The 24,875-nt window shown below is 38.0% G+C and overlaps 1 protein-coding gene across 2 annotated transcripts; it reads left to right on the top strand.

The window, feature by feature from the left end:
• The first annotated feature begins 743 nt into the window (after positions 1-743).
• On the top strand, positions 744-11,040 carry LOC137191993 (alpha-N-acetylgalactosaminidase-like). 2 transcript variants are annotated; one of them, XM_067602526.1, is made up of 9 exons: positions 744-895; positions 1,768-1,940; positions 3,348-3,488; positions 4,593-4,804; positions 4,940-5,034; positions 7,035-7,196; positions 7,740-7,937; positions 8,068-8,208; positions 10,751-11,040. In XM_067602526.1, the coding sequence occupies exons 2-9, from the start codon at positions 1,783-1,785 to the stop codon at positions 10,952-10,954; spliced, it is 1,311 nt and encodes a 436-aa protein (XP_067458627.1). In that variant the 5' UTR covers positions 744-895; positions 1,768-1,782; the 3' UTR covers positions 10,955-11,040. The 2 variants fall into 2 exon arrangements, with proteins under 2 accessions (XP_067458627.1, XP_067458626.1); XM_067602525.1 differs by having other exon boundaries at positions 748-895; positions 1,781-1,940.
• The last annotated feature ends 13,835 nt before the right edge of the window (positions 11,041-24,875 follow it).

Here is a 24,875-nt window from a genome sequence, read left to right as displayed (position 1 = left end):
AGGAAAGAAGAAAAAACAAAGTTCTGATACACAAATCTGTTTTCACTTTTTTGGACTTTTTCTCTAATCTTTGATTTTTGCTGAAATATTGGATCATTTGAACATTTATTGAAATGAAAGCATGTGAGAAGTTTAGAGGGAAAAATCACTATTTGGTGAAGCTGTTAACAACTCATAGACATGTGAAATGTGACCCCGACTACACACTGCTTTTTGTAAGACGTCACAAGCCAAAAAGGTTGGAAACCACTGGTTTCATCTTTAACAATGTGTTGTATTTTAAAAGCTTGTTATATTATCCATTGTGTCAAATCTTCATCTGAAAAATAACTAAAGCTGTCAAATAAATGTAGTGGAGTGGAAAGTACAATATTTCCCTCTGAAATTTAGTGGAGTGGAAGTATAAAGTAGCATCACATGGAAATACTCAAGTAAAATACAAGTACCTCAAAACTGTACTTAATTACAATACTTGAGTAAATGTACTTAGTTACTTTCAACCACTGTCTCTCAATTTGGGGGTTCATGTTTTATTAAGGTGGATATATTATAGGTCTATTGACTACAAAAAAGCAAATGAAAACAATCTCTGATGAAAAAAAACTACACAAACATTGAATACATGCACAAACAAAAGAGTGAAAACTACAAAAGTATAAAAATGTCAACAATATGCAATTCAACATATCACCTCTGCACCATGTTTCTGCCTCTTCAACCTGTTTCCTGTTTTCTGATCATGTGACACAGAGCAGTCACGTGATTCTCAGCTTATCTTACCAGGAAGAGGTAAATCTTGCTGCTCAGGGGGAAATACAGGAAGAGGAGAAAGCAGTCATGTGCCTGCAATAACAATAATGATTGTTTAGATCAGTGGCCAGCTTCAGGTAAACAGGTGAGAGAGGCATTTTTCAGTTTTTCAGTAATGTTAGAGACAACAGTGGTACTGCTGTGTGTGTGTGTGTGTGTGTGTGTGTTTAGTGAACAGGATCTCAGCTGCTTGAGTGTTCCTTTTCTCACCGAGCTGCTTTAGTAACACTTGTTCTTTTTTTTCTGTGGCCAAGCAGCATTTGTTTTGCTCTCTCTGCAGAGCAGTATGTTCCCATGATTATTTTTATGTTGTTGAACACTGTAAAATATCTCAGTTTAAGTTACCTGTATCTTAGATTAATTATAAAATTATTAATTATATAAGTCTTGCTTTTTATATGCATGAGTTCAAATTTTGTTGTCCAACTGATCATTCGCTTAACTCATCAAACTTCAAGTCCAAGCATGCATTTTTTTTGGGTTACAATGCAGCAGAAAGCCTCTTCCTCGTCATCTGAGGAAAGTTACATGATTGAGGCTTGTTATGAGTCTTTTTATGCACCTGACCTATGATCACTTGTTCTCTCTTATTCAAATTATGACAGGTGATAAGGCAGGTGTCCAAGGCTGCAACTGCCTTAGGGCCTTCAAAAGTCCCAGGTTCACTGTATGTCAGTTGGTTTTCAGGAATTTAAATAATTGCAATTTTTTAAAGGAATTTGCACCACTTAAGTACAATATTGAAGTTGAATTGTTAGTTTGTATGCAACACTGAAAGCTGTTGAACTGTCAGTTCAACAGTTTTGCAAAATACAGACTTTATGTTAAAATCTTAAAATATCTGGCCAAAAACATAAAACTAACAAGTAAATCTTAAACCACCGTGACAAGAATAAAGGTCTGTATGTATGCTAGGTGTATGTGTGTAAATGTTAAGCAGAGCTTTCATTTTTCTAGTTTCTTCTTTTAGAAATGGGGCCCTTACCAGTAACTCAGCTCCTGCTGGCCCTGACCTCACTGACTGTGGCCCTGGATAACGGTTTGATGAGGACTCCCCCGATGGGATGGATGGCCTGGGAACGCTTTCGTTGTGATATTGACTGTTTTGATGACCCAGAGAACTGTATCAGGTACGATCAATTGGGAAATTTCTCTAATTAGTTTACACAGGATGTTCTGGGCAAAGATACTGAAGCCTTAATCACTAACAACACAGCGGACTGAGGTAGACACCAATGTCGAGGGAGACTATAACCACAGTGTTGCACAGAGTTGTGCAATAATGATGAGAGTTGTTTGCTGCAGAAGGGGCTGGAACAAAGAATTGTGCTTTCTGTCAAACCACATGCACAGGACACCCATGCCAGTTACAATGTAATGATCAATAAAGAACAGTGTTTTGAAATATAGGTGTAAAGACTTTTGAAAATGAACACTATATTTTTTCATCTTTTTGCTGTCGAAGCAGTTTTACATGAAAGTATGTGACAAAATTCTCACTATGACTGCTGAGCAAGTATTTGGTTGTATTTACTTTGGTGATACTGAGGGAAGTTGAATATTTACACAGATGTATTTATAGGCTTAGTAATAGTGATAGCCTTAGCCAAATGCACATATTTAGTGTTTAATATTCATCTAGATCCAGATGATAATAGGCAATCATGTTGATTTTTGGAGAATTCCCAAAATGTATCTGGGCATATTGGCATGAATTGTGCAAAATGTCAAATGAGTCACACTCATGACCACTTAATTCTGGCAATATTCAGTATATCATTTATCATGTTGCTGTAGCAACTTGCACACAAGTTGAATTGCTGTGGTTTCAGTTTTCCTACCCTGCTATCTCAAGATCATTATCTTGAGATACAGATTCATTATCTTAGGATGACAAAGTCGTTTTCTTATGATAACTAATTAAACAAACCACGAAACCATCTTATAATTCCATAGAGATAATATGTGCATTTAAGGTTTTTGTTATGTACTAGATCTGTAAAATTGAGTCACATGTCTAAAATGTAGAAGGTGTTTGTTAAAAATTTGAAATGGCCGAAATTCTGGTAGATAGAAATTGTTGTGGTGATACATGTACAGACAGGCCCAAACAAACAAATGCTGTGGAAAAGTAGACTTCTGATGTCAGTTATCAGACTAGATAGCTAATTAGCTGCTCAGCTGAAGCACATTAAAATGGCACGTAAACATACCTGCAAATGTCACTTTGGTCTGGTTAGATGCTTGTGTGGTTCTTACTCTTCAGTACCACTGCAGACAACACACGGTCTGTCCATGACTTGTAGTTTACGGTGCCCTTCTAGCTGGCTGAGACCAAAAGGAGCATTTGTAATATTTACAGTAATAATCAACTACTATACAGTAATAATTAACTATTAACAATGCATTAAAAAACACAACATTATTTTAAACTGGAAAAGAGGTTGACTAAATGTGATTTCAGTTGGGTTTAAAAAATCTGACTATAAAAAAAACATGTTTCATGTATTCTTGTCCTCTGTCCATCCTGTCCACAGTGAGGGTCTGTTCAGAGACATGGCAGACCGGCTGGCTGAGGATGGCTGGAAGGAGCTGGGCTATGAATATGTAATCATAGATGACTGCTGGATGTCCAGGTTGAGAGATGAGCAGGGGAGGCTGCAGCCTGAACCTTCCAGGCAGGTCTACTTTCCTCACTTTGCAGATTCAGCATGTCTGTGTTCTCTCACCTTCCATTACTGTAAATTATTTGTTTTGAAGCCACTGGAGCAGTGACTCAGGTTAAATATTTGAAATTATTCTGATGACCTCCTGAAGTACAGTTTTGCTTTGAAAGATTTCAGTAGACAGAATCTGCTGTTCAACAGCCAGTTTTCATTCTTAGGCAGATATGATAGCTGTTGCTTATTAAAAAGACAAGTGGAAATGCAACCGAGAAGCATTTTAGAGGAGTAGCTGTGTAAATGCATCTGTCTCTCCAAGCCAAGTGTATTTACATCAGTAAGCGCTGCTGTGGATAAGTGGCTTCCTGCTTTAACAATACTGAATTTATCTGTCTGTGTGTGTTAAGTGATTTCCAAGCTTTTTAGCTTATAACCACTTGAAACTTACCCATGTCTGCTTGTGACCTATGCTCACCAGTTGTATATGTTTATGAATTAGGACCAGGTCAACCAGTGTTTTTTCCCTGTTTTATTTAAATATTATTTAGAGACCTTGAAGGAATAAGATTATCCAGTAATTCACAAGAAAACCCACAAAGATTAATATAATGGGCGGGTCTTTGTGACAGTATGTGCTGACAAACTTGTGTGAACACGATTGTGCATGCAGACACATAATGTAGTCTAAACAGAGCCACATACACATCCACTGTCCGCATCAGTTTAGGAGTTCATCTCACCCTTCAATCATCTTGCATACCATTAGATTTATTGGTCTTGACCCCCATGCTGGGAATCATTGTGTTCATGGTTAGTTATTATGTAGCTAGCTAAACAGGATATCCAGAAAGGGTTCTTCCTCTTGTGGTGTTGTTGGTGATTAGCAATCACCTTTAGGAGTATTAATGCCATCTTCTAATGCCTACCCAGATTTGTGTCTGGTGCCATAAAACCAGGACGAATACAGTCAGATTGTTTATCTTGATATACTGTACTTGGAGAAGTGTAAAGGAAAGTTTATGTGTAAATTGGCCCTATCCAACTTAAACATCTCTATATTATGCATCATGTTTTAGTTTGTTCCTTATAAAGAAACAGTGTGTGCTTACTTTCCTCAAGGTTCCCAGGGGGTATTGCAAAACTTGCGTCGTATATCCATGACCGTGGACTGAAGCTTGGCATCTATGCAGACATGGGCACTTACACATGTATGGGCTTTCCCGGTACCACACTGGATAAAATTGAGATTGATGCCCAGACCTTTGCCAGCTGGGAGGTAGACTATCTGAAGTTTGATGGGTGTAACTCAAATCCTGTAGAACAAATGCTGGGTAAGAGCTTCTGCTAACCTTTAGAGCATGTTGTGATTTGTAGTTGCATGCACAGAATGATGTAATTGAAAAGCTAAAATTGTTTCTTACAAGAAGCCACATGAGATTATGGAGTGTTTTCCTTGTGCTGCACAGGTTATCCTTTAATGTCCATGGCTTTGAACGCTACAGGCAGACCTATGGCCTACTCCTGTAGTTGGCCTGCTTATCTGGGAGGACTTCCACCTAGTGTGAGTGTCATCACTACATCACTGTCAAACCAAGTTGTTGGGTCACTGAGACCTGGATAAAACTGTGCTAATATTCTGAAACAAGACTGAATTAAGGCGATTGCTGCACTGAAGCTAGAAACTTTTTGACACAAACTGGTTTTATATTAATGCGTTTTTCACTTGTTTTATAGAAACAATTTTTTGAACTCATTTACAGACTAATTGACTTGATAAGATGAAGATCTGTAGACATACTAGCATATGTAGCCGGATTGGGTACGCCTATGATGTTCTGTGTTGTGTTCCTGGCATTTCAATTAAGAGACAAGAGGCAGCGCTGGGTCTCAGGGCTTTAGTAGTGATCTGGTAAAATACATACAAAGTAACAAAAACATCAGCTGGTGGTGTGTGTGTGTGTGTGTGCTTGGCTCCCCTGACAGAAAGAAGAAAACATATACAATTAACATAGAAGGACCGCAAATACAGCAGTTGTTAAGCTAACTTGGCAATGAACTCGGCACTCTAACGGTCGCCTAATTTCTCCAAATGTAATTTTATTAAAAACTGTGGTTAGCGATCACAAATATCGGCAGGGTTTACAAAGAATGGAACTGATATGACATAGAACAAGATACAACCATTAGATCACATTAGTATCACATCTAATGAATAAAAAAAAAAGTTTATCAGTGAGTTTCAGTTGATGCAGCCTACCTCTCTATCAGTTGAATAGAGTTTTGACCCATGTGCGTGTGTACACACACCTGCGTAGCTACGCTGAACACACACACAAACCCCAGATGACATACAGGTAGGAGATACAGAGCCAACAGAACAAAAATAATAAATGGGAATGATTTGATGAAATTCATAGGCTATGGCTACATTAATCAGTTACACACGAACCATAGGGGTTTTCATAAGGATGAGGGACAATTATTTCAGTGCTTAGTGCACCTTTCAACACCATGGACAGCAACACAGCAGATGAAAAAATTATGTTTTGTCTCTCACAATCCACCAAGGTATTTGTCAGTGTATCTTTGTGGCACATAAAAATAACTTTAACTTACATCTTGACAATGCTATGCCACAAGCTGGTCGTCAGTTTACAAAGATTAAAACATCAAAACATTAAATCACAATTGCACCTCGTTAATAACAAAAACCAAGAAAGAGCTGTAGAGAGGATTGCCAGGTGCTTTACGCTTTGCAGTCTTTCTTCTTCATTAGAGTTTCTTTTCTGGAGCTCTCAGCTCTCAGGGAAACCACCACTTATGTTTGGCCGTCTTCATATGATCTTTCATATCGGTGTTTCCACCATGCGTGACTGAAAATGTACTCTTGCAGTGTGTGCAGAATGTAGCATTTTTGTTGCCTGGTACTTAACAAAGGGAGGAGGAAGCCTCCTGGTGCTCTGTATAAAAGACCAGCTCTCTCTTCAGCTTGATAACTAACTGTTAGCATACTGACAGGTTCTGTCAGAGAGAGCCACAAGCGCCATAGGCTGCAACAGCCTTGACAACGACACACTGATTGATTGACACAGGTACAGACAAATCAGTGTTGAATTCAGACATTTCGTGTATTGTTTATGTTTTTATACTGGGCTAGGTAATAAAACTGGGACATTTTAGTGTTTTAGAGATATTTGTCGGGACTCGAGACACCCAGCCTGAAACTGGGACAATTGTGGACAAACCGGGACATCTGGTCACCATAGCCTCAGCTGTACTGTTTTTTTTTGTGCATATGCAAATGTAAGCATGCTAACATGTAAACTAAGATGGTGCCTATACTAAAAATCAACATGTTAACATGTTCAAAGGTTAATGTTAGCATTTAGCTCAAAGCACGGCAGCTGTGCCTAAGCATAGCCTCACAGAGCTGCTAGCATGGCTGTAGACTCTGAAATGAAAAAGAAAATGGATTCACTATTATTGACTTAATGATTGGTGTTATGGCTTGCACAATACTTTTGTGTGCACGCTTCAAGTCGGTTTCCCTTTTTCTACCAGGTGAATTACTCTCTGCTGGGGGATATTTGTCACCTGTGGAGGAATTATGATGATATCCAGGACTCATGGGACAGTGTGCAAGGCATCATTGAATGGTTCGCCAACAACCAGGATGATCTGCAGCCAGCTGCGGGGCCTGGACGATGGAATGACCCTGACATGGTCTGATGGATTTGTCTTCATTATTGATCTGTATGACATCACTCAAGTGATCATAGAGACAATCATAGCCCTAACTGCTGTATCTCAGTGTGTCAACACATTTAAGGTTTTCTTTACTGTATTTCTGTATTTGATTCATTTGGTTTTACACTGCCGACTTACAAGAAAAACTAGCTTGCTTACGGGACAGAGTTTGGATAAAGTAAACCTATCCGTGTAACATTAGCTTTGCCCAAGGCCACATTAAGGTACATAGATTTGACAACACATCTTTTCCGCTGTGTTTTGACCTTCCATCCACACATTTCACATGTAAAGATGTTGCTTTTCAAAAATGTGGGACATATCTGAAACAACAGTCTTGTGTTTTAGAGTAGATGAGGAAAACAAGGAGATGATTGAGTGCTGTGTGGCAGTCAGTGGTGGAAGAAGTATTCAGATCTTTTACTTAAGTAAAAGTACCAATACATCAATGTAAAAATACTCCATTGCAAGTAAAAGTCCTGCATGAAAAATCCTCACATACCTCTAATCTCTCCTCAGCTCATCATTGGAAACTTTGGTCTCAGCCTGGACCAGGCTCGCTCTCAGATGGCTTTGTGGGCTATAATGGCTGCACCTCTCATCATGTCTAATGACCTTCGAAACCTGGACAACAGCGCACGGGCCATCCTGCAAAACAAAGTGGCCATTGCCATCAACCAGGACCCCATGGGTATCCAGGGAAGACGCCTGCTGCAGGTTATCATCGTTATTCAGACATCAGTTTATTTACACTAAAACATTGTTGACAGTGTGGTGAGAGGAGGGTTTGTGTCTTTAAACATCATGCTCATATTTTTCTTTTTACAATGTGTGTGTTGTTGAACAGGAGAAGAGTCACATTGAGGTGTACTGGAGGCCTCTGGTTCATTCAGCCAGTGCCCTTGTGTTCCTCAGTCGACGGACAGACATGCCCTACCGCTACCATACCTCCCTGGCTAAACTCAACTATGATGCTGGCAACTATGAGGTTTGTAAACCTTCTGTATCTTTCCCTGTGTTTTCGCATTTATACTGAAATGATTAGTTTATTAATCAGTCCACAAAATGAATCAACAATTTGAAAAATTAATTGCTTCTGTTATTTACCAAGAAAAAATGCCAAGCATTCTCTGGCTCCAGCTGCTTCTATATGATTTTTTTTTTTTTGAATATGTTTGGTTGTTGCACTGTTGGTCAGTTTCTAAAAATATAAGAGAAAACTTTGTTGATCCCCAAGAGGGAGATTTAGCTCTACAGCAGAACAGGAACAGACCAGAAAAGCAGGAAGGAACATGTACAGGAAACATAACATCAACAGATAATCAATCAATCAATCAAACAAAATCAGATTACATTACCTGACTCAAAACCATTGGGCATAAATATAATGCATGTGATCTGATATTTCAATATCAGATCACATGCATTGTTATCATGTGATCTGATATTTCAATATCAGATCACATGATAACACAGACATCAAAGTGGCACAGTAGATATAATATATGAATAATTCATATTTATTTTTAAATTAGTATTTACACATGATGAATATAATCCCCCATAATGTGAAAAAATTACACATGTATATATGTTATATAAATGTGTATATATGAAATAACAGAATACAACAGAACACGGTAGCATAGTATGCGTGAACATAGACATACAGTATACAGGTGTCTAGACATAATACGTCTCTACCAAGCAGCAACCTCCAGGGCCGAAAAATGAAGCCAATGCAGAAGTGCCAAAAACCTGTATTCTATCTAACAGCCATCAGGGGGCGACTCCACTGGCTGCAAAAGGAAGTCCAATTGTATGGAAGTCTATGAGAAAATGACCCTACTTCTCTCTTGATTTATTACCTCAGTAAACTGTTTCCTAATGAGTTTATGGTCTCAATTGCTAGTTTCAAGTCTTCTTCAATACAGCATGATATTCATTTTGTAAATTATGGTCCCATTTAAGAGTAAAATAGGCGATAAAGCAGCGTATGCTTTAGGGCGTGGCTACGTTGTGATTGACAAGGCGCTACCACTGCCACAGCTTTGCTTATGTTATGTAACCATTGCTTATAGGTGTAGCTGCTGCTATTTCACAGTATGTTTTCAGTTCATTTAGTCAGTTGTAACATTGTGGTCGCCTAAAAACAATCTTGTTCAGTCTTGTTTGGTTGTAATAAAAGACCAATCAATGAGTCGGATGATCAGTTTTTCCGGTGAGTACATTTTGTTTTAATGGTTTTAGGCCTGTTTTTCGCTAGCAAAAATTAGCATTAGCATTATCACTGTTAACCATGGATTGTAAATGCACCGTGCTAACCAAGCTAGCAGCTAGCGCTATGGTCAGCTCCACCCTCTCGTCCAAATATGGTCACTTCTGGCTCCAAAAATCAAACATGGCGACGGCCAAATCCAAGATGGCGATGGTCAAATCGCTATCCTCGAGGCTTCAAAACAGCAGTTCGCAAACCAATGGGTGCCGTCACAGTGACTACGTCCATATTTTTTACAGTCTATGGTCTCTACATCATTTTAGTCATGACCTACATGGACACTGACTGAAAACTGAGATCAGCACTGAGGCTGCTAGTCTAACTGCAGTAAACTGGCGGTAATGGGTGATAATGCTGCGTGTAATCACTGGAGTTGTGTGTTCTCTGTCTTGCCCTGACACGTTGCTGAGCAGGGTGTGTTGATCCTGATGTGGGTGTGTTATGAATATTCTGCCTACTCTCCCCATTGTCTGGACACACAGACTGACAGTCACTTATTATACTTACTTATTATATACTGACAAAAAACTCACTATTAGCTACAAAATATAAATGTGAATAAAATCAAAAGGTATAAAATACAATTTATGATATGTATATTAATCCTAATCTTCTGTTCTGGGCACCCCTGGCCGTCTTAAATCTCTCCAAAAACATGATCAACTTGACATTCAACTTTTCCTAATTTTATGAAAATTACTAATAAACATAATTTTGAATTGATGACATGTTTCAGAAGCCTGCTACAGAAAATAACACGACTTCTGTTGGTACTGTAAAACTTGCTTGAATACAACAGATGTTTAGATACTCTTCATCTATGATTGGTATTGAGAGAGAAACAGAGAATTTGACCTCTCTGAGGTCTGATTGTCCCCAAACATCAGTAACGTCACCTCCATCAAATGTGCAAGCTCAGTGTGTGGTAAAGGAAAGGTACTTGTTTATTTTTCATAGACATCCTGCTGCCTTCATCATATATATATGGCATGATTTAATAACAAATTTCACATTTCACATTATGCCCAGCAGCAGTCATAAATCCATCCAACAGCAGTCAGAGACAAACCAGACAAACTGATATTTATCTCCAGCTCAGCCACTCTACTATGCTGTCTTAGTATTTCATTTCATGAAGTAGCTTATTTATCCAATTTAAACACATTATTTGGTGAAATATAACTCAAATCATCAAATGTGAATTACCTTGTCTCCTTCAGCCTTACATATTCTCTTTCATGTTCCTTTTTAGGCCTACGATGTGTTTACTGGCTCGACAGTGAAGGGGTTGAATGCCACAACAGAGTTGACACTCTCCATCAATCCCTCAGGTGTTGTCATGTGGTACGTCTATCCAGAACAGTACAAAGAAGAGGCTGAGACACTCGTCCAACAGCACATGAAAGCTCCATTTACATTCCACAAAGCTAAAGCTTTGCATCATACTGTCTTATGATGGGATTTTATAGAAAGTTTTAACATGTTTGACCTTCATATACCTGATGAATATCTGACAGAAATGTAATAAACCAATAAGCGAGACAGTGTGCAGGAGTTTTTAATTTTTAGTTCAATGAAAGATAAAAGTAAAAGAAATTTACTTTCAGTCCTGCTCACAAACTTCAGAATTAAAAAACTATTTATCATGGGGTTCCGGTTCCCGAATGGCAGCTAAAATAACTCCTTGGAAAAAACACTTACTTCGCCCCTTCAAGCTGTCAAATACAAAATTTCTCAATAATACTTGAACTGTGTCGGGCAAGAATGGGGAAGAAGCATACAAATAAATAAAACAAAGCAATAAAAAAAGAAATTAAAAAAAGCACTGTTAAAGAACCAGCAAATGGAGAAAACACGAAGAACAGCTCTCCTACACAGACACAAGATTGCAGCTAACGCTAATCCAAACAATGTGGCAAGTTTAACAGAAGTATAAGAGGAGATATGCGAATTTCACAAGGACACAGAACAATAACTAAACAAAATGAAATTCAAGCTCACCAACATTAATCAAAAAGAAAGCGGAGCCAGAGACATGACTTGAAAAGGTGTAAGACCGCATTCAAAATGTTGAAAAGGTGCAAAGTAAGATGATAAAAGTGATAAACCAACAAGAAGATAAACTTCTTGACCAAGAAGGGAGATCCTGATGGGAGAATATAAGGATATATAATGTTCCTGAAGGAGCGGAGTGGTCGCCTGTGGTGGAGTTTGTGGAAAAGTTACTCTGGGACATCCTGGACATCCGCCAAACTACAGAGCTTGGCATCGAGAGAGCACAGCGGGTGCTCTCCCCATGACCCTCTGGGGACAGGGAAGACAAGCTGTGGTCAATAATAGCTAGAAGTTTTGACTAACTGTAAAAGTGCTGCTAAGCTAAACAGAACCTAAAATAGATGGTGCTATATTCATCTTAAAAAATACACATTTAATATGAACTTTTTGTTACTGTATATATTTTTGGCATTGATTCCTTTTTCCCCATTTAAATGAGAATATATACATGGGTGGAATACACAGGAAAGTCTTTTCTGTGTAATGACAGACTTTGTCATAATTTTTTTGGGAGCTGCAGGAGGAGAGGCTTTCCCCCACAGCTAGACGTTTCCTCTCAGCCCAGGGTCAACTACTAGAGATCTCAGCCTTGGAATCACACTTTATCTATTTGTTCATCTGCGTTTCTTTGTTCTTGCTTTCACAGAGTAGATCTGTTATGTTCTATTTTGCTAATTTCAATGATACATTGACAGATAAATACGTATGGCTAGCGGCAAAATAAAATTCATTTCATGTAATGACAATGGGCTGTTGAATCCAATAAAACACAGTAAAATTCTGTCTAAAATGAAGAAAGAACAAGACCATGTGGTATATCTACACTCTTATCCTGAATTAGTTGACTTTACTAGAAAATTGCGTGGAAACGGAGTCTAAGTTGTATAAAATAAATGTTTTAAGTTAAACACACATAAACATAACAAATATAACATTTATCACAAAATCATTTGTTAAGTAATCTCTTTTCATCTAATTTGATTAATTATACCATATTGATTTTGAGATAATTATATTAAATACATTCTGTTTCAACAAAATTGTAGGGAACTGAAGAAATTAAACAATACATTTAAATGTCCCAAGGTAATTTACTAGTTGACAAAACATTGGAAGGTAACACTTCAAATGTCAAAATAAAGGAATATGAATGCACAGCCTGCTATATCCTTATGAACAACTGGACACATAAACACCTCTACAACTTGAGAAGGACAGATGAACTGTGTTAACTATATCAGATCAACTGAGCACTAATATGCAGTCCTAAGCATACGCTTCTGGCTGGACATTCCTGTCCCTTATTAAATCACTCATTACATAATACAAAATAAAAAGCACCTGTTCAACGTTTCCTTTGTATCACTGGTGACAAAGGGGAATGAAACCACATGAGGCTTTTGTGTTGTATTTTATTAAACTTGCAAAGTTTTTGAGGCGCTATTGGGGTCAAAGAGGGGACAATAACAATATGGTGAAGAGGCATGAGGTTGTAGTGGACAATAAATAAAAACAATAATCTAAAGAAAAAGAATTAGCACCAATTAAACTATACAGGTCAGCGGAGCCATCTGCAAAGTAGTGCTGAAAAACACCCATGAATGTCCTTTTTGGATTTGTAATGTTCAGTTCTTGGTCCATTAATTATCTTCCTAGTTACATCCCCAACCAACTACAACTTACCAATATCCTGCCTGCCATACCTTCTCATATGGGCCTTGAAGAATAAATAGGCAGTGGAATAAAGAAAGAAAAGATGACAAATGTTCGTTGAAAGGACTAGATGTTGCAATCCCTAGTGTTAACACTACTTCTAATTCAGGAGTTCTTGAAGGATGGCTGCTATAAGGCTTTACCAGTGGGACACATCGTCAGTTGTGTACCTCAGCATCACAGGGTGTTTTGGCCACTTATTACAATACACTCTCTGCTGAGGCAGGCCCACCACAGGTTGATCAAGCCTGGGTGTGTGTCCCGTGGTTAGCTGTTCGCCTTAGCAGCCCAGGTGGTGTCGCTCCTCTTCAGCCACAGCCAATGGCTTGTCCTCTCGGCGGTGTTGGCCAGCTCTTGGATGGCTTGTCTGTGAGCCTGTCCCCTGACTCTGACCTCCCTAAGGAGCTTCGCTGTTGTGCTGGCTACAAATCCCCTACATCCCACCTCCACCGGGATATTTTTGTTATTGTCAGTATGAACTATATGAAATGAGCAAAAATTAGTGTCTCTTATAAATAAGTATGGTTCAACTAGCCACCACCAAAATTAGATGCTGCTGATCAAAGCAAAATTAGGGTTCTTATATCATCTTTATCCTTTAATGTTAGTGAACGCTATTCTAGCTTGTTGGCAAGCTTAATAGCATAGCCTACCTAGTTAGCAAGCTAACTCGCTAACCCAGCAGTAGCTCATATAGCTACAGCTCTAGGTAGGTACTAGACTATAATGATTAAATATGACTTAAAGACATGCAGTTAAGGATTTTGTTCAGTTTAATGTGGATTTTGTTCAATTGTACTAACTTCAATTTGGAAAACTTAGCATACCTCTGAAGAAGTACAAAGGAATTTTAAAAGAAGCACAGGAGCAGCACACTGATGATGTCAGAGGGCTGTGATTGGTTGATCGCAATGTTGGTCCACGAACACAATGTTGGATGTTGATCCAGGAACATGTCCTTCTTGGCTAAATCACGTCGTGCCTCTGCTTAACATAAGCATACATATTTCATATATACTATATGAAATATGCAAAATACTGCAAACAACTTATTTGATTTAGTAATGAGAACATTTTTTTTTTACAAAACATGAAAGTATAATTATAACCACTCAAAAGTTTAATTAAAACCATAATCTTGGTTTACAGTGTACAGGAAACTCATTTAAATGATAAAGAACATGAAAAACTAAAGAGAATGGTCTTCACTAATCTGTTTCTTCTTCTCATACAAATCAGAACATAGAAGAGGAGTTGCTATTCTTATCTAAAGCAGGCTAAATTTTGAAAAAGTATTTGAAATGGGAGATAGAGAGGGTAGATATATTTTAGTAAGGGGAATATGGATGGGAATTCAGTTATTCTATTGAATGTATATGCACCCCAAGGAAGTGATATTAGTTTCTTCTAGAAAATCACTAATATCATGATAACAGAAACAGAAATTCTTTTTGTTGATTTGTGGGGGAGATTTAAATATACACTTACAACCAAAATTAGACAGTTCCAGTAGAAAAACCCATGAAACAAAGTCCCTACATAAGAAAGTTATCACAGTTTTTGAGGATGTTGGTCTAATTGACATATGGAGAGACTTTTTCCCTAACAGAAGGAAGGACACTCACTATTCTGCCCCCACCCCCTATATACAAGAATAGACTATTTCATAACATTTGGACAAGATAAAGACAAAATAAACACCTGTGGAATTAGTACAGCAGATTTAAGTGACCATGCACCCATATATTCATCCGTTGATTTTAACCTGCAACCAAAGAATACCACATGGAAACTAAATTCAAGTCTTCTCCCTACTTTAAGGAACAAATAAAAAAAGATATTAGTCTTTACTTATAATTCAATGATAATGGAGAGGTCTCATCTCCTATTCTAAGGGATACGGTAAAAGCAGTTTTAAGCAATATCTTCATATAAGAAAAAAAGGAATAAAACATTAGAGGAATTACAAAACAAGCTGAAGGAACTAGAAAGAAAACACAAATTGCGTTTGGTGCAGGATACATTTGAGGAAATTAGAAAAAAATAGGAACAAAATGAACAGTTTGGCTACACAAGAAATCATGAAAAATCTAATGTTTCTGAAACAGAGACACTATGAGAGTGGATGTTAATCTACAAAAATCTTGGCGTGGAGACTGAAAAAAAGGTGGCAGAAAATGCAATTCATAGACATAGGGATCCAAGAACAACAGGGATTAAAAAAAGATACACTAAGTGAAATTCAGGAAGCTTCTGAAGTGCTTTACAAAACTCTATATTTCAAAGTTCCAGGGGGAAGCGTAACCCAAACTGACACCTGCCTGAATTCCCTAGAGTTACCCACTTTAAACAAAAGACAAAACAGAGCAATGACTGCTGACATAATTGAAGGTGAATTAAAACCTGCAATTAGCAGGTTTAAATTAAACAAGTCACCAGGATCAGATGGTTATACGGCAGAGTGGTATAAGGAATTTAAAAATGAGCTACTCCCAACACTGAACTGAACTATTAAAAAGACAATTACATCTGATTGACAAGAGCCGTGACACTGTTTACATAAAACTCTTTACTCTTCAAGTAAAGGCGTGGTTTGCACCTTTTTTAAAGCCCAGACATGCAATCTCAGCTATACCAATGAAAGGTAAGGATAAAATGGAATGTGGGTCTTTTAGACGAATATCTGTTCTACAATATACAATATTTCTGCTTAAAGGATATCTTTGAGTGTAACAACACTACTCAGAAATCCTCCAAAGACAGAGATTGATAATGTTTTTGTAAGACGTTATACAAGTATACTATCCTTACCTCTATTACCTATACCATCTGAGTTAAACTACTGGTGCTGATTAGGCCAATAAACAGGCCCAGTGTATATGAACTGATAAAACTGGACTGTCTGTTTCATGCACTTTTTATATAATGTCTGTTAAGTTCTATGTATGCATAGTTGTGATTATTTTAATCTGGTCCATGAAAGTTGAAACATTCTTTTAATAATGAGCAAAGTTAAGTGATTGTTACAACCTTCAAAACTCTGAACAATGGGAACAGTTCAGACTGCGTGATGTTGCAGTGGCTCACCACCGATGGGCAGTGCAGACTGAAAAGTACAATCAGAAGTTCAGACTGCTAATTCCTCTCCTGAGACATGATCACAGACATGGTGAGGTCTGCTGCCTCCACCTTCAGCTCAGAGCGCTATTAGGTTAAGTGTGTTTGGATTGTGTTGGGTAAGCTTGTTTAAGCTTTTTGTCAGATAAAGTTAGAGCTGAGCCTTCTTAATCTATACTGTGGTTTCACAGGGCCGAGGATTAGATGAAATGTAATTAGGTTTAGTGGAAAATGAAACATTCAGTGATGTCATGATAAATAAAACAGTGTGTAAACTTTTACCTGCAATCTAAACCTTCAGGTCACCACCCAATATTGCACATTGGGTGGTGACCTGAGTTGAAGACGGGTATATGTTATTGAACTTTTAATAGTAGTGTTATTAATATGTACAACATTAATGCCACAGAAGCAATGTCTGTCTGCATCACCCCCCCACACCCTTTTTTTTTTTTACTTTTAACACTACTATTAAAAGTTCAATAACATATACCCGTCCTCAACTCAGGTCACCACCCAATGATAAGATATTTATATGACTTACATGTAGCCTTATCTCTCCAGGGATTTCTAGCTTTAATGCTCCTAATTTTCTTCTCTTAAAGGATAATTCTGCCAATTTTCCATATTTTTCTTATTGTTAACAAATCTCAAATAATCTGATCTACTAACAAATATTGTGTGTGTATCCAAAGCCTGATATATCTTACTCCTCTGTGCCTAGTTTGTTTAGAAACGGCTAATGACAGAGATCCCATTTTCAGTCTTTGGAGAGTAGTTTCATTTCAGGAAGAGACATCATACATGCATGAGGAGGCAGGTCTGTTGACAACGCTCAGCTAGCTTGATGTGCTACGTATCACAAAGTCTTGACTTTGTACTAAAATTCTTTTGAGAAATCTATAATGTCTGATCAGTACAATGAGTGTGAAAAAATGGTGATTGTTTACTGTGAAGAGAACTGCATCCTTGCGCATATGCTGTTATTACTCTTTGGAGCTGCTTCTAAACAAACTAAAGTAACCACCATCTTCATGACGAAGAAACATGTCACCCAGTGCAGATGAGTGACACCCAGTGCAGATGAGTGACTCATTGACATAGTTTTGGGACAACAGTGGAGGTCCACAGCACAGAGGAATAATGTATATCAGACTTTGCATACACACACAATACTTGAAAGTAGGTCAGTTTATTGTTGGTTTGGATCCAAATATGAGATCCGTTGACAATAAGAAAAACATAGAAACTTGCTAGTCTTATTCATTAAATCATTAAATGGAGATATCAACCCAATATATGATAAAACTTACTAAACTGGTATTTCTAACAACTTTTCTTTTTGATAAAGACAATTGAACTATAGTTGCTACCAATGCTAGTCTCACATCGATAATGTTTGTGATTGATCTTTTAGTTTGGTGGATCAGGGCATGTGGTTGGAAGAGGGTGGAGGACAGACCTGACTTGTAATTAGCAACTTATGCAAAACACCTGGGAGACATCTGGAGAGAAACACTAGAAGTGTTGAGTTTTTCACAACAATCTGGCAAGGGTGGCTTGTTAGATTTGTTGTTTTGAATTGTGTGACAATTTGAAACTTTTCCATCCACCTTTTACGTTAAAATAAAACCTGAGATGCCTTCATCAAGAGAAGAGCAGTCTGGACATAGACAAAAGAGGTCAACCAGCCAGACTGCTGATATCATCGTCAACCAACCTTGTAGAATGACACAGCATTAGGTAGGTGATACAGAGTCCAGAGTCCTGCAGCTGCAGGTGAGTAACAAACAGGAACATCCTCCTGTCAAACTTGCAACATACAGGGTCAGGCTCTCTCTGTGCACATTAGGTGGAAGATAGAACATGTTTTCAGTAGCCCTAACACTTCCCCATGTACCCATTGAACCAGCTGACTGCAAGCCACACCCCATCGAAAATGAAAAAGTCCTCCAAAAATTCGAATCAGTACTTTAGACATTAAAGTCAACTTTGCAGCTTTACAGAGATATTTAATCTCTTTTAGCTTATTATTTTGGTTTCATGGCTCATTTAATGCATAATTCAATCTCAGCAAATATTACTGGGACCACTATAGAAAATTGCAGATGAACATTTAATATCCAGGAATTCACATCATAGACACTACCACTGACTATACCTGTAACAAACTGACCACAATTTCACACATTGACCATACATGGTCCAGCCATATACTAGGTTTGACCTAGTCTTCTTCTAGGACAGTGTCTTTAAACAATGTACAATATGGCAGATGTAGGGTCAGTCCATATCTCTGATTGGCTGGCATGCACACACAGACTGGTTAGATTTCATTTATGTGTTATTAAAAAGTTTTATATTGTTGTTTCATATCATTCACACCCTGGCTGCTGAGCAGTGAATGCTGGGTGTGCTTCTCAATGGCCCAGGCTGGCTCTGGGGGTTTCCTCTGGCCCCAAACTCTGCTGAGCTGGAAGGGAAGTGGTCCATGTCCACCCACGTCTTTCCCACACAGCCCCCTTTTGGTCCGCCTGGGGTCAGTGTGGGTCAGCGCCCTTCTGCCAGCTGCCATCACTCATGGATGAATCCACAAAGGAAGACACCAAACATGCTGAGAGTCATACACGTGTCCTTTAGATGTATATGCTCACACATGCAATATTTACAGCAGAGGCCCAGAGCCACAATGTCTTTTTAGACTGCTCAACAAAAAGTATGCTGCACTGAAGAAGACCTCAAGCATCCTGCATCGTAAGTCTTCAATATGGGAGTGCTAACCAGTGTTGTGAGGCAGTTTTAAAAGCAATAATAAAATGACTGATTTACTATGTCTGATGCATGACACATGGCATCTTTGAACATCTCAAACTTCGCCAAATAGGAAGGCTCAGTGAAAACTAGCATTGTGAAAGTTTTTCAATTTAATAAAATATTTGGAATATAAATATAAAATATTTGTGAAATTCAGAGGGAGATATAAAGTTATGCTTTTTTACATTATAAAACTAGAAATCATTTTTCTCTCCACGTTTCCAAAAGAATATTTAAACTGTAATTCTGAGGCAGACAAACAATTCAGGTCATCAGCTTCAGGTGTTTCAGGTCTATGTAGATTGTTTGTTTACTCCTGCTCAGCGCTTAGACTCGGGACTTAGTAGCAATATCCAAGTCAGTAAGATTAAAGGACAGGTTCACAGTTTTTCAGTCAGGTGTCACATGAGTAGTGAAAGAGGTTTTCCTCGCTGTAATCATTCCTCCAGTTCATACTGGCTATTAAAAGATTCCCTTCAAATGCACTTCCAATGAAAGTGTCATGGACTCGTGGTTTTTGGACTCTGTATTTTTGTTCTTTTGGTTTCCTGTGTTGCACTTCTGTTGTCCAGTCCTTTGGGTCATGTGGTTTTGCTCATTCATGTGATTTGGTTTGTATCTTTAAGTGACTGTCTTCCATGATTATTTGGCTCATGGTGTTGTGTACTTGGGTTTGTGTTCATGTGTGTTTTTGGATGGGTTGAGGTATGCTGGTTTGTTATTGGGAGGTTTTGTGTTTTCTGGGTTTTGTGTTTTCTGTTGTTTTCCTGTCTGTGTTCCTGTGCTGATTTTCCATCCTTTGCCCATCTACACACCCGCCCTGCATCTAGCCTCGTTAGCCCTGCTGTGCTCCCTGTGTCTCCCCCAGCCAATCAGCTCCTTGTCTGTTCTCCTGTTTCATCACCTCACTCCCCTCTCCTGAGCTTTTCCACCCATCTTCCCGCCTGCAGTCTCTGCATTCGGGTCCACCTGCTCCACTACACTTATCAGAAGGATCCAACAAATTATGGACCCAGCAGAGCAATGCCTTTTTTTTTTTTTTGAAAGGTTTTTGAGTTCAAAAGCACTGTCTTTTAATTTACTGGATGATTAAAAGAGATGGTTAATCTTTGTACAGTGCACACATAAAACATGTACAGTGGCTCATACCGGTCCCACAAAATGAATTCTTCATCATAAATCACTGTAGTATTGTTTTATTGGATTTATATTCATCAGCGATGGTGTACACACGGTCTAATTCTGTCAGTCAAAAAATGCAACAATTAATGAAATCAAGTTAATTTAATGTCCCCTCCTGCTATTGTTAAAAGCCTATTCAAATGCCAAAAAATCAAAGGATGTGTATTAAATGCAATACATTTGCACTAAGTACACTTATTAATTTATTGTAATGTGAAATTTTCACTGAATTAACTCAGTAACACATTGAGGCATTTTCAAACTGTCTTGTAAAGGAACTGTAGGTTATCAATTTACATTCTAATGTCTCAGTTTAAGGCAAATCCTCTGAACACAGCACATAAAACATGGCTACATTCACAATATGAAAACCACATCTAGGTCTTCAATTTTCAGTATTGAACTCCTTTCAGAATTCCTTGTATCATATAATGTCATCATATTGTTTAGGTGTTATCAGACATGTGTTGTATATAAATACAACTCAGTGTAGATTACCAGAGAAAAGATTTAAAGTATTTTAAATGTATTACAATAAGTGATAAGATGCTAAGAAATGTGAATTTGAGCAATGTGTTAGTTACACAGCCTGTCCAGTATGACCTGGAGAGTGTGGTATGTTGAGTGAGGAGAGAGGTAGTGATGCTGATCCCATTTCACTGCAGAGATGCAACCAGCTGAGTGTCTCAGTGAGGTTAGGACTGATGGGGACATTTATTATTTCAATGCAAGGAAAAACAAATATCCAAATTGTATGACTGTATCACGTACTGTATGTATGATATATATATATACACACTGAATTGTTTCAACACCTCACTGAGACTTAAATTACACAAATATCCATCATGCATTACAGTAGTACACAGTAGTATGTATCACTGGAAACTGGACTCTTCCACTATTGTAAGTTTAAACAATGTTTGATCACACAACAGGGTTTGTAAAACATGATTAATTGATTTATACGACAAACCGGTTTAAAGTTTTACATATATATGGGAAACATTAGGCCAGTTGTATTATACTAGCCCCTTCTTGGTCAGGAAGACAGTTGGTCCTCTGTAGGGCAGGGGAGATGAGAAAGAATAGAATAAAAAATGATGCATGTTTGCAACACCTGAGGCCGTCTGTACGATCTATGATGCATTTAATAATGTGTGATCTGTCTTAAATTTGTTTTCTAAAATGCTACTCATGCTCCATTACGAAGGCTTTGAAAGTTCACTAATTCTCTTGACAGTATATTTGAGTCTGGTGAAGCCCTGACAGGGTTAAGCAAGTCTGAATTTGGGTCTTTAGCCACATTTCACTTCCAGTAAATTAAATATTGCCAGCCTTAGCCTTCTACCAGAATATCTTACTGTAATGAATCATCATGAGTCAGGGTAAGATTGCCAGTATTAGTTGGTCACTTCATCACATATCTGACATTATCAATAAAAACATCTTTCACCTGAATGAGTAATCCAGTGTGCAGCCTGTGCTTAATCAATATTACACAAGAGGGTGTGCTTTACCGTCACTGTTAGCACGACTGAAGTGACTATGAGGTTAATCTTTCCTCTTTACTTTGATGGTGTTTACATCCACAGAAAAACAGTGTAGGAATTGTAGTTTTAGTTTTTACTAGTAAATAAAGTTCTCCAACTTTAGTGGGCCAAAGATCATTTGACCAATTAAAACAAACATGGGCCATGATATATAATATTTGGTGTCAAACTGTCTTCCGTCATTGACTGACTGAAGTCTGTGTTCTCAGAGGACACTTATATCTCCCCTGGTGATTCTATGCCAGACCTGAACTGCAAACTGGACTTTTGCCTTTGGTCTGATTTTCGGCGAGTGACACAACGGCTCCGCTGGACTGAGGTCAGATGAATGACAATGCCAGTCCACAACATCCCACTGCTGTGTCATAAAAAACTCCCTGACTGCATTTGCTGTATATTTAGGATTGTCCTCCTCCTGCATTGTCTTAAAATTGGCAGGCAACATGAAAAAGGGGGTTACTTCAATGTTCACCCAGTATGGATTTGAACACAAAACTACTTAAAACCAAGTCAGCACTTAAGTTTCAGTCATTGTTTCATTTCAAATCAAATATGCTGGTGTCAAAACAACCTAAATGTGTCACTGTCTAAGTGATGGACTCTACTCTGCTCTCTACTTACCAGCTGCCAGTTTCCTCCTGGCTGTTTCCAGGTTATCCTGGTGTAGTTTATGAATCAGCCTACCAATGGAGGTCCCGCGCCTGTCAAATATAGGGACATGTGACATTTATTAACAAAGACCACGCTAGAGCTTAATAAACCAAAAACGCATGTCAAAACATCCCTAATCCTTATATATATATGACAAAAGAGGGTCCAGTTAACTCACAGAGACTTAGATGAGCAGATATCCAAATGAGGTGAAATTGCAAACTGGTTGATGATGGCTGGTTTCTACAGCTTCAGGTCCTTCACTCCCTCTCGTTCATGACTGCATCCGAAGCCTCCCTGGACCTGTTTCAGAACATAAACAATATGTTGAAAAGAAAGTGTTAGACATGAAAACAGCCGACTTAAACTAAACAACAAACATCAGGATACAATTTTTGCCAACATGCCAGGCATTAAAGAAATGGTGTGTTCCCTCTGGACACAACATTATTTAAAGAAGATGTGAGATATTAAAGGAACTGAAGGTGTTTACATGATGTTGAGACATCATCAGATGCTGCTGAGCAATCAGCTGGCACACCTGGTATTTATTAGCTGTTCCCTGACACCTCTTCATGCTCCTGAGGATGGTTTCAAAGTTACACAGAAAGCTTGAAACTGTAAATATGTGCCTGCCTTTTTTGAGAGTAACACTTATTTTCCATAACAGTGCAATGTCATATATGCACTATTATGCTGCAGAATATGGCGAAGGTCAGTTATTAATAACTATGTGATGTGGAACAAATTAAACTAAGTATTCACTCAGTACTACAGCATCTCCCAAAACCCTATATCACAGCTACATAACACCACCTGAGCATAAAAATTACAAATGTTTTAGCTGAGCCATCAGAAAGTCACCAAGATATGTAACTAGACACCAGGATCCTGCGTTAGATAACAGAAGTGAAGTCATGCCGTGGCCATTGGTAACCACGTTTACAAAATAGGATGCCAACAGCATTAGCTAACTAACATTAGCATTATCTCTTATCAGCTGGTGGTTTTACAGGTTGATCATGCTGTCTGACAACAATAAACTCTGATCAGACATGACTTCTCAATTCAAGCCAGCATGCTGACGGATTTGGAAGTTAAACACATTAGAAACAAGGACTTACCAGGACATTTCATGCCTTTGTGGACCTGAATCTCCAATTTGCGGTCAACGCTGCACTGATGCTACTGTGGTTTAGCCAGCTGCCTCATTATTTTCTTCTGCTTGTACACTTGTTATTACAGTAATGAGGTTTTTCCACTTGGAGGAATTGAATAATCTGTCCACAGAACACGGTTTTTACCATTGCTTTCATTTACTTTACAGTCAACTGATAATATTATGATTTGATTCAGAAAGTGAAGTGAAAAAACACACTGTTTATTTAACTGGCTCACCAAGGAGGCAGTGAGAATTCACTATGTAACTTGAATATACAGACTATTCACTTGACTTCTCTTTATTCTTACAGATTAACAAAGTGTCATATTCAGCATATCATGAAATGGAAACTCTGTTTCCAATCACTAATTCTACTTCAGACACATTCTGGAGGCCCCCCAGGCAACTATAAAAGTTCTATTAAGCCAATTGGAGATGCATGGAGAAGCACACTAGAACCCAATATATCTATGTTGTATGACCTTTGATGAAGAAATGCCTCTATCAAAAGAAAGAACACATTTCACAGAATACAGACTGATTTTTCCAAATGTGTGCATTTATTTGGTCTCCAATTACTATCCAAAGATGATTATAGGCATACTTTACAGGGCTCACGGCAAGTCAAATTAAAATGCTCACCGTGGCAAAAAAAAGAGAAGATAAATAATGTTAACAAAATCTGTTTTCTTCATTCCGTCTCTCTTCTTTTTATTTCGATTCAAGGCTGCTTTACGATGATTGAGAGAGACAATAACAGCTAATGTTATGGGAATATCACATATTCTATTGAAAAATTTACAAACTCCTCTGATTATTAATTGTGCATTGGTAGGCTATAAACTAACCCTTAGTTGTAAAACATCAAATGCATACATTTCATGGCTATCGGAAACTTTTAGAAAAACTTTTAACAATGAATTTGGGATGTAATCCCATTTGTCTAGGGTCCTGCTGTCTGCCTGGTCACCATATGAAAAACTGTAGATTACATTACATAACTTGAACAGGCTCAGAGTTCATTTAGTTAGAGTATTATCACAGTTTAGCTAATTTAATAATGTTACTCTGTTACTAACCTCAATCACATATGCATAAATCTGGCACAACATTAATGTAACTTGCGTACA

This window comes from Thunnus thynnus, chromosome 10, assembly GCF_963924715.1.
Source record: "Thunnus thynnus chromosome 10, fThuThy2.1, whole genome shotgun sequence".
NCBI lineage: Eukaryota > Metazoa > Chordata > Actinopteri > Scombriformes > Scombridae > Thunnus > Thunnus thynnus.
Note: the sequence above shows the minus strand (reverse complement) of the source record. Positions and strands in the feature narration are given on the sequence as shown.